The following is a 16,516-nucleotide window of genomic DNA, read 5'->3' on the forward strand; positions in this document are numbered from 1 at the left end:
GACTTCTCACAATTACTAAAATACATTGCAAAATTTTTAATTGTCAGTCTGGGTTTTTCTCCAGCAGTTTCACTTGTCCCAGAAGACTTAGTAGTCACCACTGGAGTGTTTTCAGTTCTAGGTAATAGCAGCTGAATTATTACTCATAAATTAATGAATTTTTCTGTTACTGTTTAAATCATTTTCAGGCTACAAGAAAAAGACAATATTTAGGGCAAATGTGTCAGCCAAATCCTTACTGGCCCTGTCCATAGCATCTCATTGCCCATCACTCACCTTTTAGATAGTGCAGGAGGTGGCTGCCAGTGACAGAAGTATTGGCATTTCTCATCAGCTTTAGAACATGTGGATGTCACTAAGCATTTTCTACTGGCAACATTTTTTAAAAATATAAATACTAAGTTTAGTTCGTGAGTAAAAACAGTCCTATTAAGTCTGCAGCACTCTAAAAATATAAAATATAAAAATATACCTCCTTTTCGTGGGTCCATCAAAATAAGTGCTAAACCAGACACATTTCAATGAGTTTTTTATTTCATAGTAAAACCAAAAGTTTGTTCTTTAAAACAGATTCCTAGTTCCAGATGTTATTAGCTCTTCAAATTAGATACAGTGCCACTTTTTCCATTTAAGAAAAAAAAATAATGCTGCAAGGAAGATTTTTCCACCGAGATTCTTTCCTCAATGTTAAGTTTCACAGTTCACTCTCAGAAGGACTGATGGAAACAATTATTTCAATACAATTGCTTGTTAAGTTGAACTTTTTCTGTGGTTGAATATAGTTCTCATATTGTAGAGTTCCAGATCTGGTGAGAAATTATTCATCCTCTTTTTCAGTACACACAGTTTCTGACTTCCCCAAGAAGGCTGTGCACAGCACACCAAGTGAGCATTCTTTTTAAACCTGCAACCAAACCCAACTCCTTCCCCTTTGGAAGCTGCAGCTCTTCCTGCCACTGAGGTTGAGTTGAAGTTACACCCAAATAAGTTACCAGCCTGTCAGGCAACACCATGTAAACAAAAGCATTTCAAAATGCTGGTACAGACAGCAAATGTTCTTTCATAGATAACTTACTCCTACAGCCTAGTCGTTCTGTGAACAGGAGTACTTCAGAGCCAGCTCTATTTATAGGCATAATCATTTTTCAGAACAGATTCATGAGGCAAATGGTCACTTTGCCTAACATGACATGAAGGACTGCTTAAAGGAGCCTTTGACACATGCATGGTCCTGTAAAACAATAAATATCTCAAAACAAATGCTTGCTGAGCACCTGTAACTACAAATACACAACATACAAGAGTAGCAAAAGCTGTTTGAAGGTTTATTCAACTACAACACTGACTTGCACTAACATGACAGAGAGTATGACCCTTCTTCAGCAGAGCCCATGCGTGAGCTAGACAGACAAATTCAGGTTTTCTTACATGCTGTTTTCTGTTAGAGGCTACTACACACGTAGATTTGATCTACAAAATTGTTAAAGACTACAAGTACGATTTTTAATCCACAATTGGACAATATTTAGGTTTGTTCCTGTCTTGAATATAGTCACTTCCTATTCTAAAGAAATTACACAGTAATTAGAAAGCAGCAGTGAAGCACAGGACTGCTTAAACACTTGTCCAGGATGGGTTGGTACTAAACCCAGCAGCATTAGGAAATGCTGTTTGTAGAGGAGTAAGGGTCAGCCAAACCAGAGTTGTACTGACTCATCACTGTGCTGTCCAGCCCTGACATGGTATATGGGGAAAGGGGGAACCCGTCCCTAGTAACAGACATAACTGGGCACAAGATGTTATCCTAACAAACTGCTATCATCTCCACCAACAGCAAACAGATTAAGAGACTGCAGTAAGTAAAAAATGCCAACATAGAACTTAGCAAAGGACACTAACAGCTTAAAAACCTTACAATCTAAACTAATTTACATCATGTCCACAATAATCTTATGAATGCTCTACTCATACTTCCAGTATTGAGGCTCTGCTGAAACATTTCATTATGAATACATTTTTTCCATACCTCCTTTATAACCTTCAAAACCAGTTTTTGAAAAAAACTGTTCTGCCTTTGAAAGGCACAGAAACCAGCCAGTGGCTAGTCAAATTGTAGAAATAGGAACAGAAAAAAAAAACAACCACTACTGACACAGTTCTGTTTATACAGTATCTGCTACTGTTTCTAATACTATATTAGTAATTCTGTTCTTCAGCTTCCCAGCAATTCAGAACAGATTATTTTTTCTTCCCTAAGTGCCCTCAAGAACACAGCACAGAATCAGAATTCCTGCTGGGATCAGCAACACCAGCTGCTGTCAGAGCCTGACCCCGTGCTCCTCACCATCACTTGTACTTTTTGAAATATAAAAAATTTAAGATTTACCATGACAGAACAAAATGCACACACAGATACTAATTACAGAGAAATACAAAGGAGAACATGTAATATAATGTAAACACGCTGAACTAGATGAAAGTAATTTCTGAACAGCTCTTGGTCATGAAAACATCTGCATAACACAAGGTACTGCTGTGGAGGAGGCAGGGGTGGTGAAGTGACCCCATACTGTGCAATTCAGATTTTTTTCCCAAAAGAGTTCAGCACAGTTATCATGTGATACACTTGAGTTTCCTTGTATTCCTCTTCCTATTATTCAGCTGTCTTCTGCTGTGCAGTCTGTTCAGCATTTAAAGCAGGATACGCAGTGCCCTCAGTATCAGCACACACGTCAGGACAAACACAATACTGTAAGCAGGTGTGTGCCAGGCAGGCAGTGGAATGTTTTAACGTGGGAATGGCTTCTACAGTGCATCCACACCGGCTGTCACTGAGCTGTTAAGACTCCCAGTGTGAGGAAAGCAACTAACTGAAAATGCTTCATGGCAATTCCAGATAAATCTTCAAAATACTTCAGGAAAAAGTAGTCATTTTCAGACTGACAGTTGTGTATCTTCTAGGAACTTCTCAGAATTCTTCGTTATTAAAAAAAAAAATTCTCTCATCTTGAGATGTACAAGAGATAGGAACAGTATATACATGTTTTTAGAATAATAGTCCTTCACATAAGGAGGGAAATTCTACGTCTTCACAGAAGGGAGGCAGATCTAAGTCTATTTTGATTAACTTCACTGTAGCCTCAGTTCAGTCCCATGCCTTGGAATTTAGCTGTCTCAGTGCAAACAAAGTAAGTCCTCAGTTCTCCCTTGCCTTTGACATTAATGAGTCCCCTACATTCACATGAGTATCCCAGCTCCTGTAGTATTTTGCTTGTTTCTTCTGTGACCTTTGTGTGAAGAAAATTAGAAACGCTTGTGAAATTCTTCTGATTATTCACATTAAAGCAAAATTCCACAACCAAACAGAAATAATGCCTTAGACATTGCAAGGCTCATAGTTTTACCTGGATCTTGCCAAGCTCCCCTGTGCTCTCCATTCGGCTGGCGACATTAACAGTGTTGCCCCAAATGTCATACTGAGGCTTCCGGGCACCAATCACACCAGCAATCACTGGGCCATGATTGATCCCTGCAGAAACACAGGAAGCTGTCATTACTGAGGGAAAAAGGGATGTGATTGTGTTAGCTGTAGCTTCAGGGGAAAAAAAAACAAACCTTAACTGCAACACCTTTCTAGCAATCAGTATTAGTCCTCTTCTATAAATAATCATACTGAGGCTCAGGAGATGTGAAGTGACTCACCATTGCAAAATAGGAAGTCTAGGGCACAAAGCAGAATTCTTCCCCTTCTACTTTTAATATATAGAAATGAGCATTGTAATGACAATACTGTCTTTAGTCAACAGTCACTAACCGGGTACTTCACTTTTCATCTATATCTTTCATTTCCTCCAAAGTCATCCAGCTGCACTCTTCCTGCTGCTCCCTCCAGTGATGAGAAAAAGCCCATCCGTGGAGGAGCTTGGCCTGTCTGAAAAGCTGACCAGACAATATTGCCTTTGGCTATCCAGCACCTGGACCTACCTCATCCTACCCACTCACTTGTGTGAGCTGTGGAGTTCCCATTCCCCACAGACAGAACTCACCAACGCGCAGGCGGAAGTTGTTAAAGGAATGTCGGTTGATGCCATCCAGTTTACTCATCAGGGCAATTCCATACTCCACCATAATCCCAATGTGAGCGTGCTGCCTTTCCCTATCCTGTGCAAGTCATAACACGTATTAATGACCAAATTACAACACAAAAGGCTGTGAGTCAGGCTGCTACTCCAAAGCAGCATTAGAAGTGACTGGAGTGTTTATGAGACCACTCATCCTTGTAAATGCAGAACTGCAGAATTTCAAAACTCCATTTAATACAGCTGGGATGTCTATGAGGCAATGAGAGTGATATGATTAAATTTTATAACAAATTAATGTCTGCCCTTTATGGTTTCAGCTTTAATTTTACATATTTTGGGCATATTATTATATGCATCTTAATGTCATACAGAAACCTGCTATACTGAAAATGAGCCAGAGAAATTAGTGTTAATTATTCTAGGTAACAGTTTCAGACCTAATGTGGCACTTGAGGATCTCTTTCTGTGCCACTTCTCAGGTATCAGAAAAAGCCTACTGTCCAGTTCTGAGATGGCCTTTTCATTGCCTCCCATTCTTTGACTCCCCTATTTTTAGAGCCCTTCTGTTACACATCTAGGAATGTTAAACTACTGGAATCAAAGATGAAATAGGTAAAAAGTATGCTCGGGATTACAGACTGAATACTTTAATTCAGAAATAAAATGGAACTAGGAGGTAAATAGTGAATTCAGCAGGAGACAATACAATTTTGTCATCTTTTTTCACATTTCAGGAAATCACCATTCATTATGTACTTTTTTGTATCATGTTATATTTTGTTACTTTGAACACACCTATGCACCCCCAGAATAGAAGGCAGATTCAGAGCAAACATACCTGGTTGTTCTCCTGGCCTGGTGTAACACTGAGACCAGCTGCTGCCATGTAAGTGCTTCCAATTGTTTTTATTTTTTCAACACCGCTAAATTTAGGTTTTAACAAGAGCTGTTTGAATGGAAAAAAAACAAGAACTTGAGACTTCAATACTATATTTCAGTGTAGTATTTAACTAGAAATCTCATACTGTCTACCATAAGCATTAAACATCTCTAACAATACTATCACTCACATGAAAATTAGATAAAATACTGAGGGTTAGTTTCACAGTTTTGCTCTACCTACTCAAAGGAGAAATGAAAGCATTGAGGTACTGAAAGTCCTTAAAGTCAGAACTTTCAAACCGTACTTCTAATGGATTAGATGATGTATGTGAAAATCCCAACCAGATGGGAAAATATCTTTCAAGATTGCAATGCTGAAGTCAGATTATTAGTACAGCATAAAAAATGGTTTTTCTGCCTCTAATGCTCACAGATCTAGTGAAACATTTATTTTGCAGTAAATATGTAATCCAGTGCATTTTTGACAGAAGCTTAATTACCTCATCAAAATCAGCAATGATTTCATTTAATAGCCTCAAGCATTCCAAACCTTCTTTATTGACATCACATTCAGTGTAAAACACTTTAAAATCTGGTACCGATGCAAACATGACACAGACACAGTCGTAGGATTGATGGTACCAGTCCTAAAGGAAAGCAATAAACCCACACATTGTCAGCAGCCACATTCCCCCTCAGGTATTCACACTCATGATAATTGTTTGTAACCAGTAATCAAATTACAGCTTTCCTACGAAGTCAGCCACATCTCTTATTCTATCAGAAACATTAACAAAGTGGATTCGCCTAAGGAAAAGCTAAGATTCTTTAAAGAGAGTTTAATCTTAAACATTTCTCCTTGAACATTTTCATCTACTTGGAACATTATCACTCTTCTGAGACACAGCATTGTCCTCTCTGATGACATGCTGGCAGAATGAGATTTCTTTATTTAAAAAATTATTATCAATGAACTTCTCTCTGGACATACTATCTGCTCCTCAATTCATTTCCCTAAAAACTGTGATCCATCCTCTCTGCTAAAACAGTGTCTTGGGAAAGCAGTAGATCTCATTAAAATATTTGCCAAACAAACTAAGTCTTGAAGCTGAACTACTAATTCTGAGAACAGATTTCAGGGACTGACATTAGAAATATTCATTTTTTTGAGGCCATCTGGTTAACAGATTCTTGGGTTTACAACGGTCTTGGAATACAAACAAAAGGCAAAAATTGCACAAGTTTACAGTCTGTGTTGTTTTTCACTTCATGTGTAATATATATCACAGAAATCCTCTTCACATAGGAGAGGCTCAACACACCTCATTTCGTTTTTCTCCAATGAAATATGCAGCAACATGTGCTGGAAGTACATTTTCCAGCAAAAGCCTGTTAACATTCTCCATAGTTTCAAATTGTTCATGTTCTTTTTTAAACTTATTTTTCCACAGACAATCCAGTCGACAGTAATAGTCAATCTGCAAAGAGATCAAATATGATAAATTAAACCCATAAAATAACTCACTGAGGAATATTAGGTAATTTTCTCAAGAAGTGTAGTAGCAATAGTTTCTTCAATGCCTTTTGAGCCTATATAGTTATGAAAAATGTGCTTTGAGAGCAAAGGTCAGAAAAATATGAAGCAGCCACTAAGACCAAATGTCATTTGATACCATCAGGTGTATTTACCAAAATGACACTTTAGTAATATAATTATTTTTGTCTTGAATTGCTATGTTGATTTAGAATGAATACTGATATTATAAATGCAGATAGATCAAAACTGGAAGTGCCAGGAAGTTCTCCAGTGCAACATCTGTGATGCAAACACTGTTGAAAACTAGAAAAATGTTCCCATCCTTTCACAGTAAAAACTCTTTCATCACCAAAAACTCATTACAAATGTGTTATCTGCAAGACCAGAATATTAAAACAAGATAAAAATATATACTAATTGAAAGCACAATTTCAAGGAACAACACTTTCGCATTTCATTTAAATCAGCTTGCTGCAAGTAAAGGAACTAGGCAATTGCATTTTAAATACATACCTGTTTTGCAAGTAAAACTAGGGTTACGTAAAACAGAACCAGATATAAATTAGTCATTATCCTTGGTTCTTTGATGAAAAACCTGAAAATAAGAAAGCAATACAAAGTCATCTGTATGCTTAAAGAAAATCTGCACGCTGGAGGGTTGGGGTGGGAGGTGAGGGGAAGAGGGTGTCTGTCCAGACTTGCACCACAGTGTCACTGTTCATTTGTGCCAGTGGCTGGCAGGGGACAGGTCCTAACAACAAGAAAGGATTATCAGCCAGTCCAACACATGGAATGATGCATTTCACATCTCGACACACTGGGTGTTGAAACCTTGTTCAGTAGCTGCTACAGTGAGATGCTCAAGTAAACATGGCTTTATCTTAATGGAGCCATCTTAATTTCCATCAGACTGAGTTTCAGCTCCCACCCCACACTGCCCTACAAAAACACAGCCAACAAAACCTTGAGGTAGGAAAGGAAACTTTCTTATTTGTGGAAGGAAAGACAATAACAAATTAAAAGCCTGAATTCCTAAGACAAAGGCAGCAGTTAAATCATACCTGTATCTGAATCACCACTCATATTTCATAGTAAGATCAGTCTTACCACATCTATTACTTTTTACAAATGCAAATTAAATTCTCATCATATGAATGATTAAGTTCACCCAAGCTTTTTTAAGGTGTGCTGACAGGTTACAGCCTTTGCAAAATAAATTTATTCTAATCTTCAGCGATGAGACTGTGCGAGGAACCTGAGAAAGACTTAAAAATTAATGGTAAACCCTCTGCATGTAACTTCTCTTCAGTGTTTTCAGTTTCTGCAATTAGATCAGGTAAATTGCTGTTATTTTCCAAAATACCTGCACTTAGGTTAGTACATGAAGAGTTCACCATCCTATTGACAACCAAGCTTGAGCCTCAGACTTTTAGCAAAGTTTTTCTTCGTAATTTAACCTTACTATGGCATTAATACTCTACACTCTAGTCCTTAATATTATCCAAGACTTCCAGGGATCTCAGAAGCCACATTACAGAATGTTTTCAGAGAACATGTCCTTTGTTTAAAAAATATATGCAAAGAAAGGTGACACGGTCTAATAGGGTTTCCATGTTGTTAATTTTACAGAAAGGTTTGCAGTCCTGGCTTACATGATTTTGGTATGTCAATATTCCAGTAAGTGCACAAAAATCTAACAGCTCCTTAAATGCAAAGGATGAGAAAAGGATGAGAAACTTTACAGTGCACCTGGTACTGTTGCCATAGTTGTCTTTGTGTTGAAGGGTATTAAAAATGATGAGGTAGACAGTCACAGCAATGGACAGGAGGAGAACTTTGAGTTCGAAGCTCATTTGAAGAAATACCGAGCAGGCAATGAACCCCAATATACAGCAGTAAGCATAATACTGTAAAAGAGGAATGTAAAGAGCCTTTGCATTATCCAGAACTTATGTCTAAGAAACATTCAAACCACAGCAAATGCTCTGAGTTCATGGTCACTGCAATTTAAAGCAAAGAAATTACAATCACTTAAAGTTGTTTGTTTTTTTTAATGGCACTAAAAGGATGAACTTAATACAGATTTTAGTTTACTTTTATAATTTGTTATGGGTAAACAAAAATATTTAAACAAAAAAATCAACATAAGTAAGCAATGCTAGATAAAAACTGAAGGATTGAGAATTTATCTCCTGAAGTTTATCAATTTTAGCAATTATTTATTTAAAGTTCAACAGTAATCTCAAGTAGGTTCACAGCCCATAGAACCAGCACTGAACAAGCAAGTCCAGCACTCTGATCCTATTCTGACTGTGCTTTCCCATTGGAACCTAGAGCAGATACCCCATTCCCAGCTCCCACACTATAACACATGGAGACCATGACTGGTTTTCGAGCCTGAGACACAGCTCCCTAGAAGAACAGTGATTCTAATAAGCACTATCAAGCTATGGCCACTATCCCCATTATGGAATTACTGAGCACTTTGCCAGGGGAATCCCAGCTCATGCAGGGGGTCCAAGGTCAGCCTGCAGCTGGCAGCACCAGACATGGCACCAAGTGTGTGGTGCAGACAGGACTGCTGCCTGCAGCCACGGGCACAGGTGTGAGGTGCTCAGCTGGCATACTTCAGTCTACAAGCAGCTCCAAAATTACCTCAGCTTCTGCTCCTCAAGAATTCATTTCTCTTTATGCACAAAGCACAGTTTTCCCGCCTGTAATAGCACGGGCCTACTACAGAACTGTGAGATTCTTGGCTAAATAAATAACATTTCCACTGAAGTGAACGAAACCAGAATAATTTATGAGGCAACTCCTAATCAGAGCCCATATATTACACATTATACCAACTCTGTCTATTGTAAAGACATTGAGTCTACCTCCAAAAGATACTGAACACTCTTCCTCAAGCCAAACCTCTGAAAAAGGAACCACTATTGTAGAGAATGCCAAGAGAGGTCTGTCAGCCACTTAAGCCCTTTCACTCTGTCAACACGTTTTACTGGGACATTTGCAAGTACAGCTCTCATATTTCAGACTCAAACATTATCATCACCCTGTTCTGCTGTTTTTTTCCTTAAAGATTTAGACCTACTTCTCAGTCTGAAAGTTCTAAAAACTGCGAAGCCATACTTTACTTAGTGCAACAACAGCAGCTGAATTATCTTGATTTCATTAAGAATTTTTCTACTGTCACATATCTAAAAAAGATTCCTTTTATACAACAACAGAACCTGCCATTTGTCAGTAATATACACGACATTCAAAAATCAGGCCTAAGTAAGATACATTCACTACTTACAGTTTCCTCTATGCAGGAATGAGTTGTGTTTCCAAAAGCCTGATTTACAAACATGCAAGAACAAAAAATTATCAGGTAAGCACAATGTGCATTTCATATGTGTAGCTTATCATTTGCCATAAGCACCTGAATGAAAGGCTTCTCCCACAACTTGCTGCACATAATTCAAAAATATGTCCATCATCTAAAGGGGTGGCCAGGTGACAAAGGAACATCCCAAACATTTGGATGAACTCAAAATAGAACACTACTTTGGCATTAAAGACATAAAAAGTGAAACCCCCAGAAATAATACTTTTGTGTCACTAGTAAGTCCTGAATTTACCCTTACATAAATGCTGGAGAACACCTTTCAAATATGCTAGGACACCAAAATAAACCAAAACTTCAGTTTTTTTACATGAATACCCCAGACTTCTGAAAAATCCCTAAAGGATGCACAAGAAAGCTATATATAAAAATACCAAATATCCCTTAAAACTGCCTTGTGTCATGAGCAAGTCTTCATCTTCAACAATTAAAAAAAAACAAAACCTTATCTTTATAAATAAAAAGAAAAAATTTTAAAATATTGCCATCCACCTCCATGATAGGAGTAGGACTTTGATGATCCTTGTGGGTGCCTTCTAATTCAGGATGTTCTATGATTCTATACCCACCATCCAAAACTCATTTCATTTTAATCCTAGAAATTCAGATGGTACTCTACTCACATAGGTGGTAGCACTCAGGTCATTTGATCCAGTAAAGTTGGCAGGTTTGTTCTTTTCAGTAGTCTTGATTTATTGGAGGGAAAGGAAAAAAAAATACAAAACACATCAATAAAACCACCATACAAACTTATTAGCAGGTAATCACTGATGTTTTTTCTCCATGTATTTTACAAAGAGTGCTGATCTGGATGTCTTTTCAGTGCTACTGAATAAATGTTGAAATACAATCGCACCCCATATGCACACACAAGCTGCAAAAAGGTTAAAATTTACTTATTTTCTAATTGGGGGTAAAGGTTTAAATTATGGCTATGTTAATTTAGCAGCTATTGGGCACAAACATGTGGTTTTGTCTCACACCCCAGTTTCACAGCTGCTGTTCCTGTTTTCTTTCAGTCTGTCTCTGGTGCTGTTCACATGACACCACTGTGAGTCAATTCAAGGACCTAAGCCAGCAGAAAAAAAACACCCTATGAAAGAAAATTAAGCGTTTTCTGCAGTATTGCTTTCAGAATGAACTCCCCATGGAATCAAAAGAATGGCAGGGCAAACAAACACTTGGGATCAGGAGGACATCAGTTTTAGTAGTTAACTATCAGTTAAATGGAACTGTCAACACACAGAGATTGCTTAAATAAAAAAACCAGCACAGTAATTCAAGTGTACATGCCCTAGGTACAATAAAATATTCAAACTAAATTTAAAAGACAGATGCCATTTCCACCTTACTCCAGCAGTACCTATCCTCAATGCCTTTGCTTTTAGAAGAGAGCCAAGTTATATTCTTCTCTCCCTCATCCACATTACTACCAGTGAGTGCAAACACCACAGTGAACTGCTTAAAGTGCTGCCTGCCACTGCCAAACATTTAAAACACATTAAAATAGGAAAATGTTTTAGTGATGAGGGTTACAATCAAGAGCTGTTCTAAGTGACATCTTGAAAACAAGAAAAGTTTGTAGAACTGAAGTCTATCACTTGTACTTTCAGTTCCACAAACTAGGAGCTTTTATTTTTAATGCTTTTACTTGACGTCATGCACTATCCCTGTGCAAATCAACTCCTGTTGTAAATCAGGCATTAGAAAAAGCAGCAAAAACTGGTACTTGATGAAAAGAATGCAGGAAGTTACTTAAACTGTGGATTTTACAATAGTTAATCAACTAATGTGATTACTTACCAAGTTAAAAATGGCTATAATCAGCAAGGCAGCTATAGTGATGACTGCTAAAGGCAGCCTAAGTAAAGGCATTGTTTCCACCTTTTCTGAGACGGCACACAGATGGCGCAGGAGAGGCCACTGATCTGAGCAGCACTTCTGGAAACACAATTAATTTCTCTCAGGAACAGGGATAACACTTTGATACAGGGGAAGATATATTTCTAAATATAAAGTTGACCTTTTTTCTGCAGGAGAGTGTCAAGAGCCTTCACTGGAATTCTAATTTAGAACTTTGAATCTCCTCATTCAGAGTCAATGTCTAACACCTTTCCCCAACTAAAAATAGAGACAATGTTTCCTTTCTTCAAAGGGGTTGGGTGCTAAAATTTTTCTGAATTTGTGCTTTAAAAATACAGAATTATGATCTGTTTGAAAGTTCTAGAGAAAAGTTAATAAAAATGCAGTAAAAAATTAGTATTATTTTAGTTATAGAGCTATAATATTATATTTGTAACTACATTTTCAGATTAATACCTAGACAGCCTCCATTCTTGCCATCCCTATGTCCTCCAATTGTTGCCATAGACCAAAACATTCAGTAAAGCATATAATTTTAATGACTGCAAGCATTATTCCATTATTTGGCTACACCAAAACACTCCCAGCATAAAACTTAAGACTGATGCAACTGCAGTCCTGGAATTTTCCATTTTCTACATGTGTAGAAAAAACACATGAATGCATATACACACACTCCCTCTCTCTCTACAGACATATATGCAAAAATTCATGTTTATACATATATAAATACCACACATACATAAATTCCATAAATCTGTCTAACCATACAATTAATGAGTCACAAATCTTTATCACATGTCTTGAGTGCAATTTTCTCTTATTTTTTTCTTTCCCCTTTACACAGCTCAACCATGGCTCTGTAAGAGACTCTCTCTTTCCCTGAGAGCTCCATCCCCTCTCTGGGTGCAGTGGTGCTGCATGTCCTTGCTCTGGCACATGCAGGTTTGATGAGTGCAAGGAACATTCTATAATCCCTTCTCTAAAATCCCTTCCCTCTCCCCACCCTGCTCTCAGGCAGTTCTTGAACTGAGGACTTATTTTTTAACTCTGTATCATTGAACTCCTCATCACTATGGGCTCTCTCTGCCACTATATATTTTTAAACAGTAATTGCATGTGTTAAATAATGCAAAGAAAAAGGAACTACAAGTGCAAAGTGTCCCAATTGATGTAATGGTGAATTTGGAATTCTAAAAGCCATGAAATTGTTGCCAATAAATTATTCATATGTTTGTAATTTTCATTACACTTCATAAATTATTATGAAAACTGATCTTCTTCCAACTTCTTTTAATATTGTTTCCAGCATAGAGAACAACAGTATTTACAACCAAAATTACTATTAATGACAAACATAAAAATAAAAATACATTTTAAAACACCAACCCCATATCCTCCCTCCTACCCATCTATTTTTTGCACTCAAATAATTCTGAATTACTATGAGAATTTTCAGACATGAAAATGTGTTTCAGAGAATGGAATCTTCTGGTAACCTGAGGTTCAAGGCTCCCGTAACTCCTATTGAAATTACTAAAATTTCATCAGCCTAAAAGACAGACCAAGTTGCTGAAATATACCCATCCACTTTTGAAAACAGGAAGTGTTTTTAAAAGTAAACTTACCAGACACTTCTCAGCAAAGCACACAAACAAAATAAGCGCAATGATGACTGCAACAACTCCAAAGGAAATTCCCACTTCTGCCGTTCTAAACAGAAGAAGAAAGCACTAAAAACCCCATGTTTAAATGTGATTTTTTTTTCAAATAGCACTGAATAACCATAACATCACACAGGTTATGGTTGCTCTGTTGCACAATTACTGCTTTAAGAGATTCTGCCCCTGATGGCCTGAGCTACTGCCCTGTGCATAAACCACATGGAAACTGCACTGCTACAGCCATGAAAAACAAACATACACTTCAGAATTAGCCGTCATCTGCTTTCTTGGAGGTGTGACTAGCAGCTCAAAGTTTCCCCCTTGTAGCCCTACAGAAAAGAATCACTGAGCACAGTTTAACCAGCTAAATCCCATTTTCCTACTGCTCAATGTCCTTACAACCAACTGTGCTTATAAAATAGTATTTCTTACTTAACTGACCTCCTCCCTGTGTGTACTAAGCAAACAAAATAGTAAAGAAGTATTTCTATTTTATTTTCATACTAATATCTTGGATCTTATGCCAACAACATGAATGTAATCCTTTATCATGGGATAAATTAATGTATGTTTCTTAAATTTAACCCTTCAGGAACTCCAAAAAGTTCCATGCACATGAGGTTCACTTTAGCTGTTGGTTAATTGGAATTATAAATAATTAAATTACCAGCACTTACTTTGGCATGATAAGCATCTGGATCACAAATATACAGAGGAACACAAAGCTGGCACACACGAAGTAACTCTTGAGTTTTAGAATAGGAATGGTGCGATACTGAAACACAGAGAGAAAAAAGCATCAGGGTCATTTCAGGGGTGTTTTTTCTTAATTTTATTACATTCTTGTGATGACACATATATGCAAGTTTATACAGTATTATTAAAAATACACTAAAACAGAACAAAAGAAGACCAGCACGAAAAAAAAAAAACCCAATCACTTGAACATTGTTCAAGAAAAACAGCCTAGGCCAAAGGGTAATTTCCAAATTTCCAGCCTAGAGGGAAATGCAGGCAGTATGTAAAACAGCTCTCCATAGATGCCCGCGGTCAAAATCCTTATCAAGAAAGGACATACACAGAAGTAAACTAAAGTGTATGTACAAATCTACACCAGCAACTACATCCACAGCACAGTAAATTTAACAGCAGTTATTCAAACAGAAGAACTACACTGCACCTAACAAATGCCAGCATTATATCTACAATGGAACAACCACAGAAAACAAAGTGTTTTCCATTATGGATGCAGAAATCTTTTTTTTTCTTTCCTTCTTTAAATCTCATTACTTTTTAGGGAAGTAGTTTATATAAAAAAATTATCAAACTCTCACTAATTCCCTTATTGCAAGAATTTGACCACAGATTAGAGACCATCTTGCTTAAGCTCAGAATTTGCATTCTCAAGGAAGAATGACCAGTTCAAACTACTCCTGAAATGTGCTTTCCATTAGTTACCAGAAGCCTCTTAGGATGTGCAGTCACCTCCTGAAACCAGTTTCAGAATGAAAAGTTTCAAACATATTCTTATCCAGCTCTGAAGGGTAAATCAAAGACCAGGAAGGATTATTTTGCTCTTACCAACCTCTTTTTCAAGACCAGGTTCTGCAAAGATGAGTGAGAATCCACAGAAGTCATCTGACCTGCCACACCAGGGGCTGCAGCCAGAGAGAGACAGGGGTTACCAGGAGCACACAGAGGCCAGGGACAGACACAAAATCATTGCTGCACCTGAGACCCCACAGCCACTCTCAACACACGTCTGATGCTTCTGCAAGGTCTTTATGTTTCATGGGAGAACAAAGCAGTAAAAAAGAGCAGTAAAAATATAGCGTTTTTACTCATCTGACAGGCAGATCCACAACACTCAGACAGCAACATCTGCCAGCTACATGAAACATGTAGCTCCAAGACTTCCTGAAGGCTGAGGAATAGGAAAGTGTAACAGCAGATGTTAGAGAGGGCTCATGGCCTCCAAAAACTTCCCCTTAATAATATCAGACTCCTATTAGGAACACCTGAAGTACAGTCTTCCTAGAATTTAGATTGAAGAAAAAGTTTTTCTTCTTTAGTGTTTTAAGAATTTGTTAGGAATTTAAATATCTTATTTTAAATTAAAACAAGACCAAAAAAAAGAAAAAAAAAAGAAAAAAAAAAGAAAAAGAAAACCCAAATCACCACCATTGACTGTGTTTGTCTGCTTTTAAATGCCAATGTACTGCCAAAGGAATTACCCGCCCCTGGACAGACCACTTGCCTTCAGTGGACCAGACACTAAAGCAACTTTATTACTCACAAAACTTTGACTTTATACGTAGCTTTTTGTTCAGGACAGCACCCCATCTCATGACACTTCTTGTTTTAATAAAGAAAATACTGAACAGTAAGACTGATCACTGGCTTCTTGCTAAATAATGCAGTAACACTCTCATATGCAAATCAAATAATAAAATAGAAACTAAATAAAAACAAAGACCAAGAAAAGGGCAAGACAAAAATACTGATAGCTTTATACATATATTTTATATCTAGGCTTAAATTAAGAATGCAGGGTAATCTCAAAGAAAAGATGAAGAATAAATAAAAGTACTGCATACGTAGTTGAACTGAGGCCTTCAATGGTTGACATCATTTCATCATAAATATCTTCCTCAATCCTTCCCTTCTGAGATGAATTTCTGGGGATGAAATGAAGTCTGTGTGATAAATGTTGCTCAGAAACAAGTAATGGGTACAGAGCACACTTTCTCAGCACACAGTGAGTCAAGCCTCCAGGAAAAAGTTAAACCAGAATGCTCCAAATTTAATTAAAATTGATTAAATTGATTAAAAATTGAATAATTGATTAAAAAATACACCCATGAGCACTTGATTTCTCTAGTAACCCAAATCATGCATTTTTCAAGACAGTGTTTTGACAGACTGAGGGAATGTTCCACAAGTGAAAATCAGCTGCACATTTTACTCGGTACTACAGGTAGCATTGACAATTCTTATCACATTGTAATGGCAAACATTAATAATACCAACCAAACCCAAATCTTTCCACTGCTCTTTATGGGTCTTTCTTCCCAATTCCCTCTCACCCTGCTGCAGC

General features: G+C 37.3%; 1 protein-coding gene across 4 annotated transcripts in view; it reads right to left on the reverse strand.

Moving 5' to 3' along the window:
• Nucleotides 1-512: 512 nt before the first annotated feature.
• ADCY7 (adenylate cyclase 7) overlaps nucleotides 513-16,516 on the reverse strand; it is a 59,750-nt gene continuing 43,746 nt past the window's right edge. For all 4 annotated transcript variants that reach the window (XM_072934392.1, XM_030282416.4, XM_072934391.1 and 1 more), the window contains 15 exons: nucleotides 16,017-16,097; nucleotides 15,005-15,077; nucleotides 14,097-14,194; nucleotides 13,384-13,468; nucleotides 11,696-11,833; nucleotides 10,516-10,578; nucleotides 9,803-9,841; nucleotides 8,251-8,408; nucleotides 7,015-7,096; nucleotides 6,287-6,442; nucleotides 5,465-5,611; nucleotides 4,921-5,028; nucleotides 4,047-4,161; nucleotides 3,405-3,529; nucleotides 513-3,287 (listed from right to left, as the gene is read on the reverse strand). In XM_072934392.1, the coding sequence (XP_072790493.1) occupies nucleotides 3,141-3,287; nucleotides 3,405-3,529; nucleotides 4,047-4,161; nucleotides 4,921-5,028; nucleotides 5,465-5,611; nucleotides 6,287-6,442; nucleotides 7,015-7,096; nucleotides 8,251-8,408; nucleotides 9,803-9,841; nucleotides 10,516-10,578; nucleotides 11,696-11,833; nucleotides 13,384-13,468; nucleotides 14,097-14,194; nucleotides 15,005-15,077; nucleotides 16,017-16,097 (1,615 nt within the window). In that variant the 3' untranslated portion in view covers nucleotides 513-3,140. The remainder of the gene's footprint in view (nucleotides 3,288-3,404; nucleotides 3,530-4,046; nucleotides 4,162-4,920; nucleotides 5,029-5,464; nucleotides 5,612-6,286; nucleotides 6,443-7,014; nucleotides 7,097-8,250; nucleotides 8,409-9,802; nucleotides 9,842-10,515; nucleotides 10,579-11,695; nucleotides 11,834-13,383; nucleotides 13,469-14,096; nucleotides 14,195-15,004; nucleotides 15,078-16,016; nucleotides 16,098-16,516) is intronic.

The sequence above is a fragment of the Taeniopygia guttata genome, chromosome 11 (assembly GCF_048771995.1).
Source record: "Taeniopygia guttata chromosome 11, bTaeGut7.mat, whole genome shotgun sequence".
NCBI lineage: Eukaryota > Metazoa > Chordata > Aves > Passeriformes > Estrildidae > Taeniopygia > Taeniopygia guttata.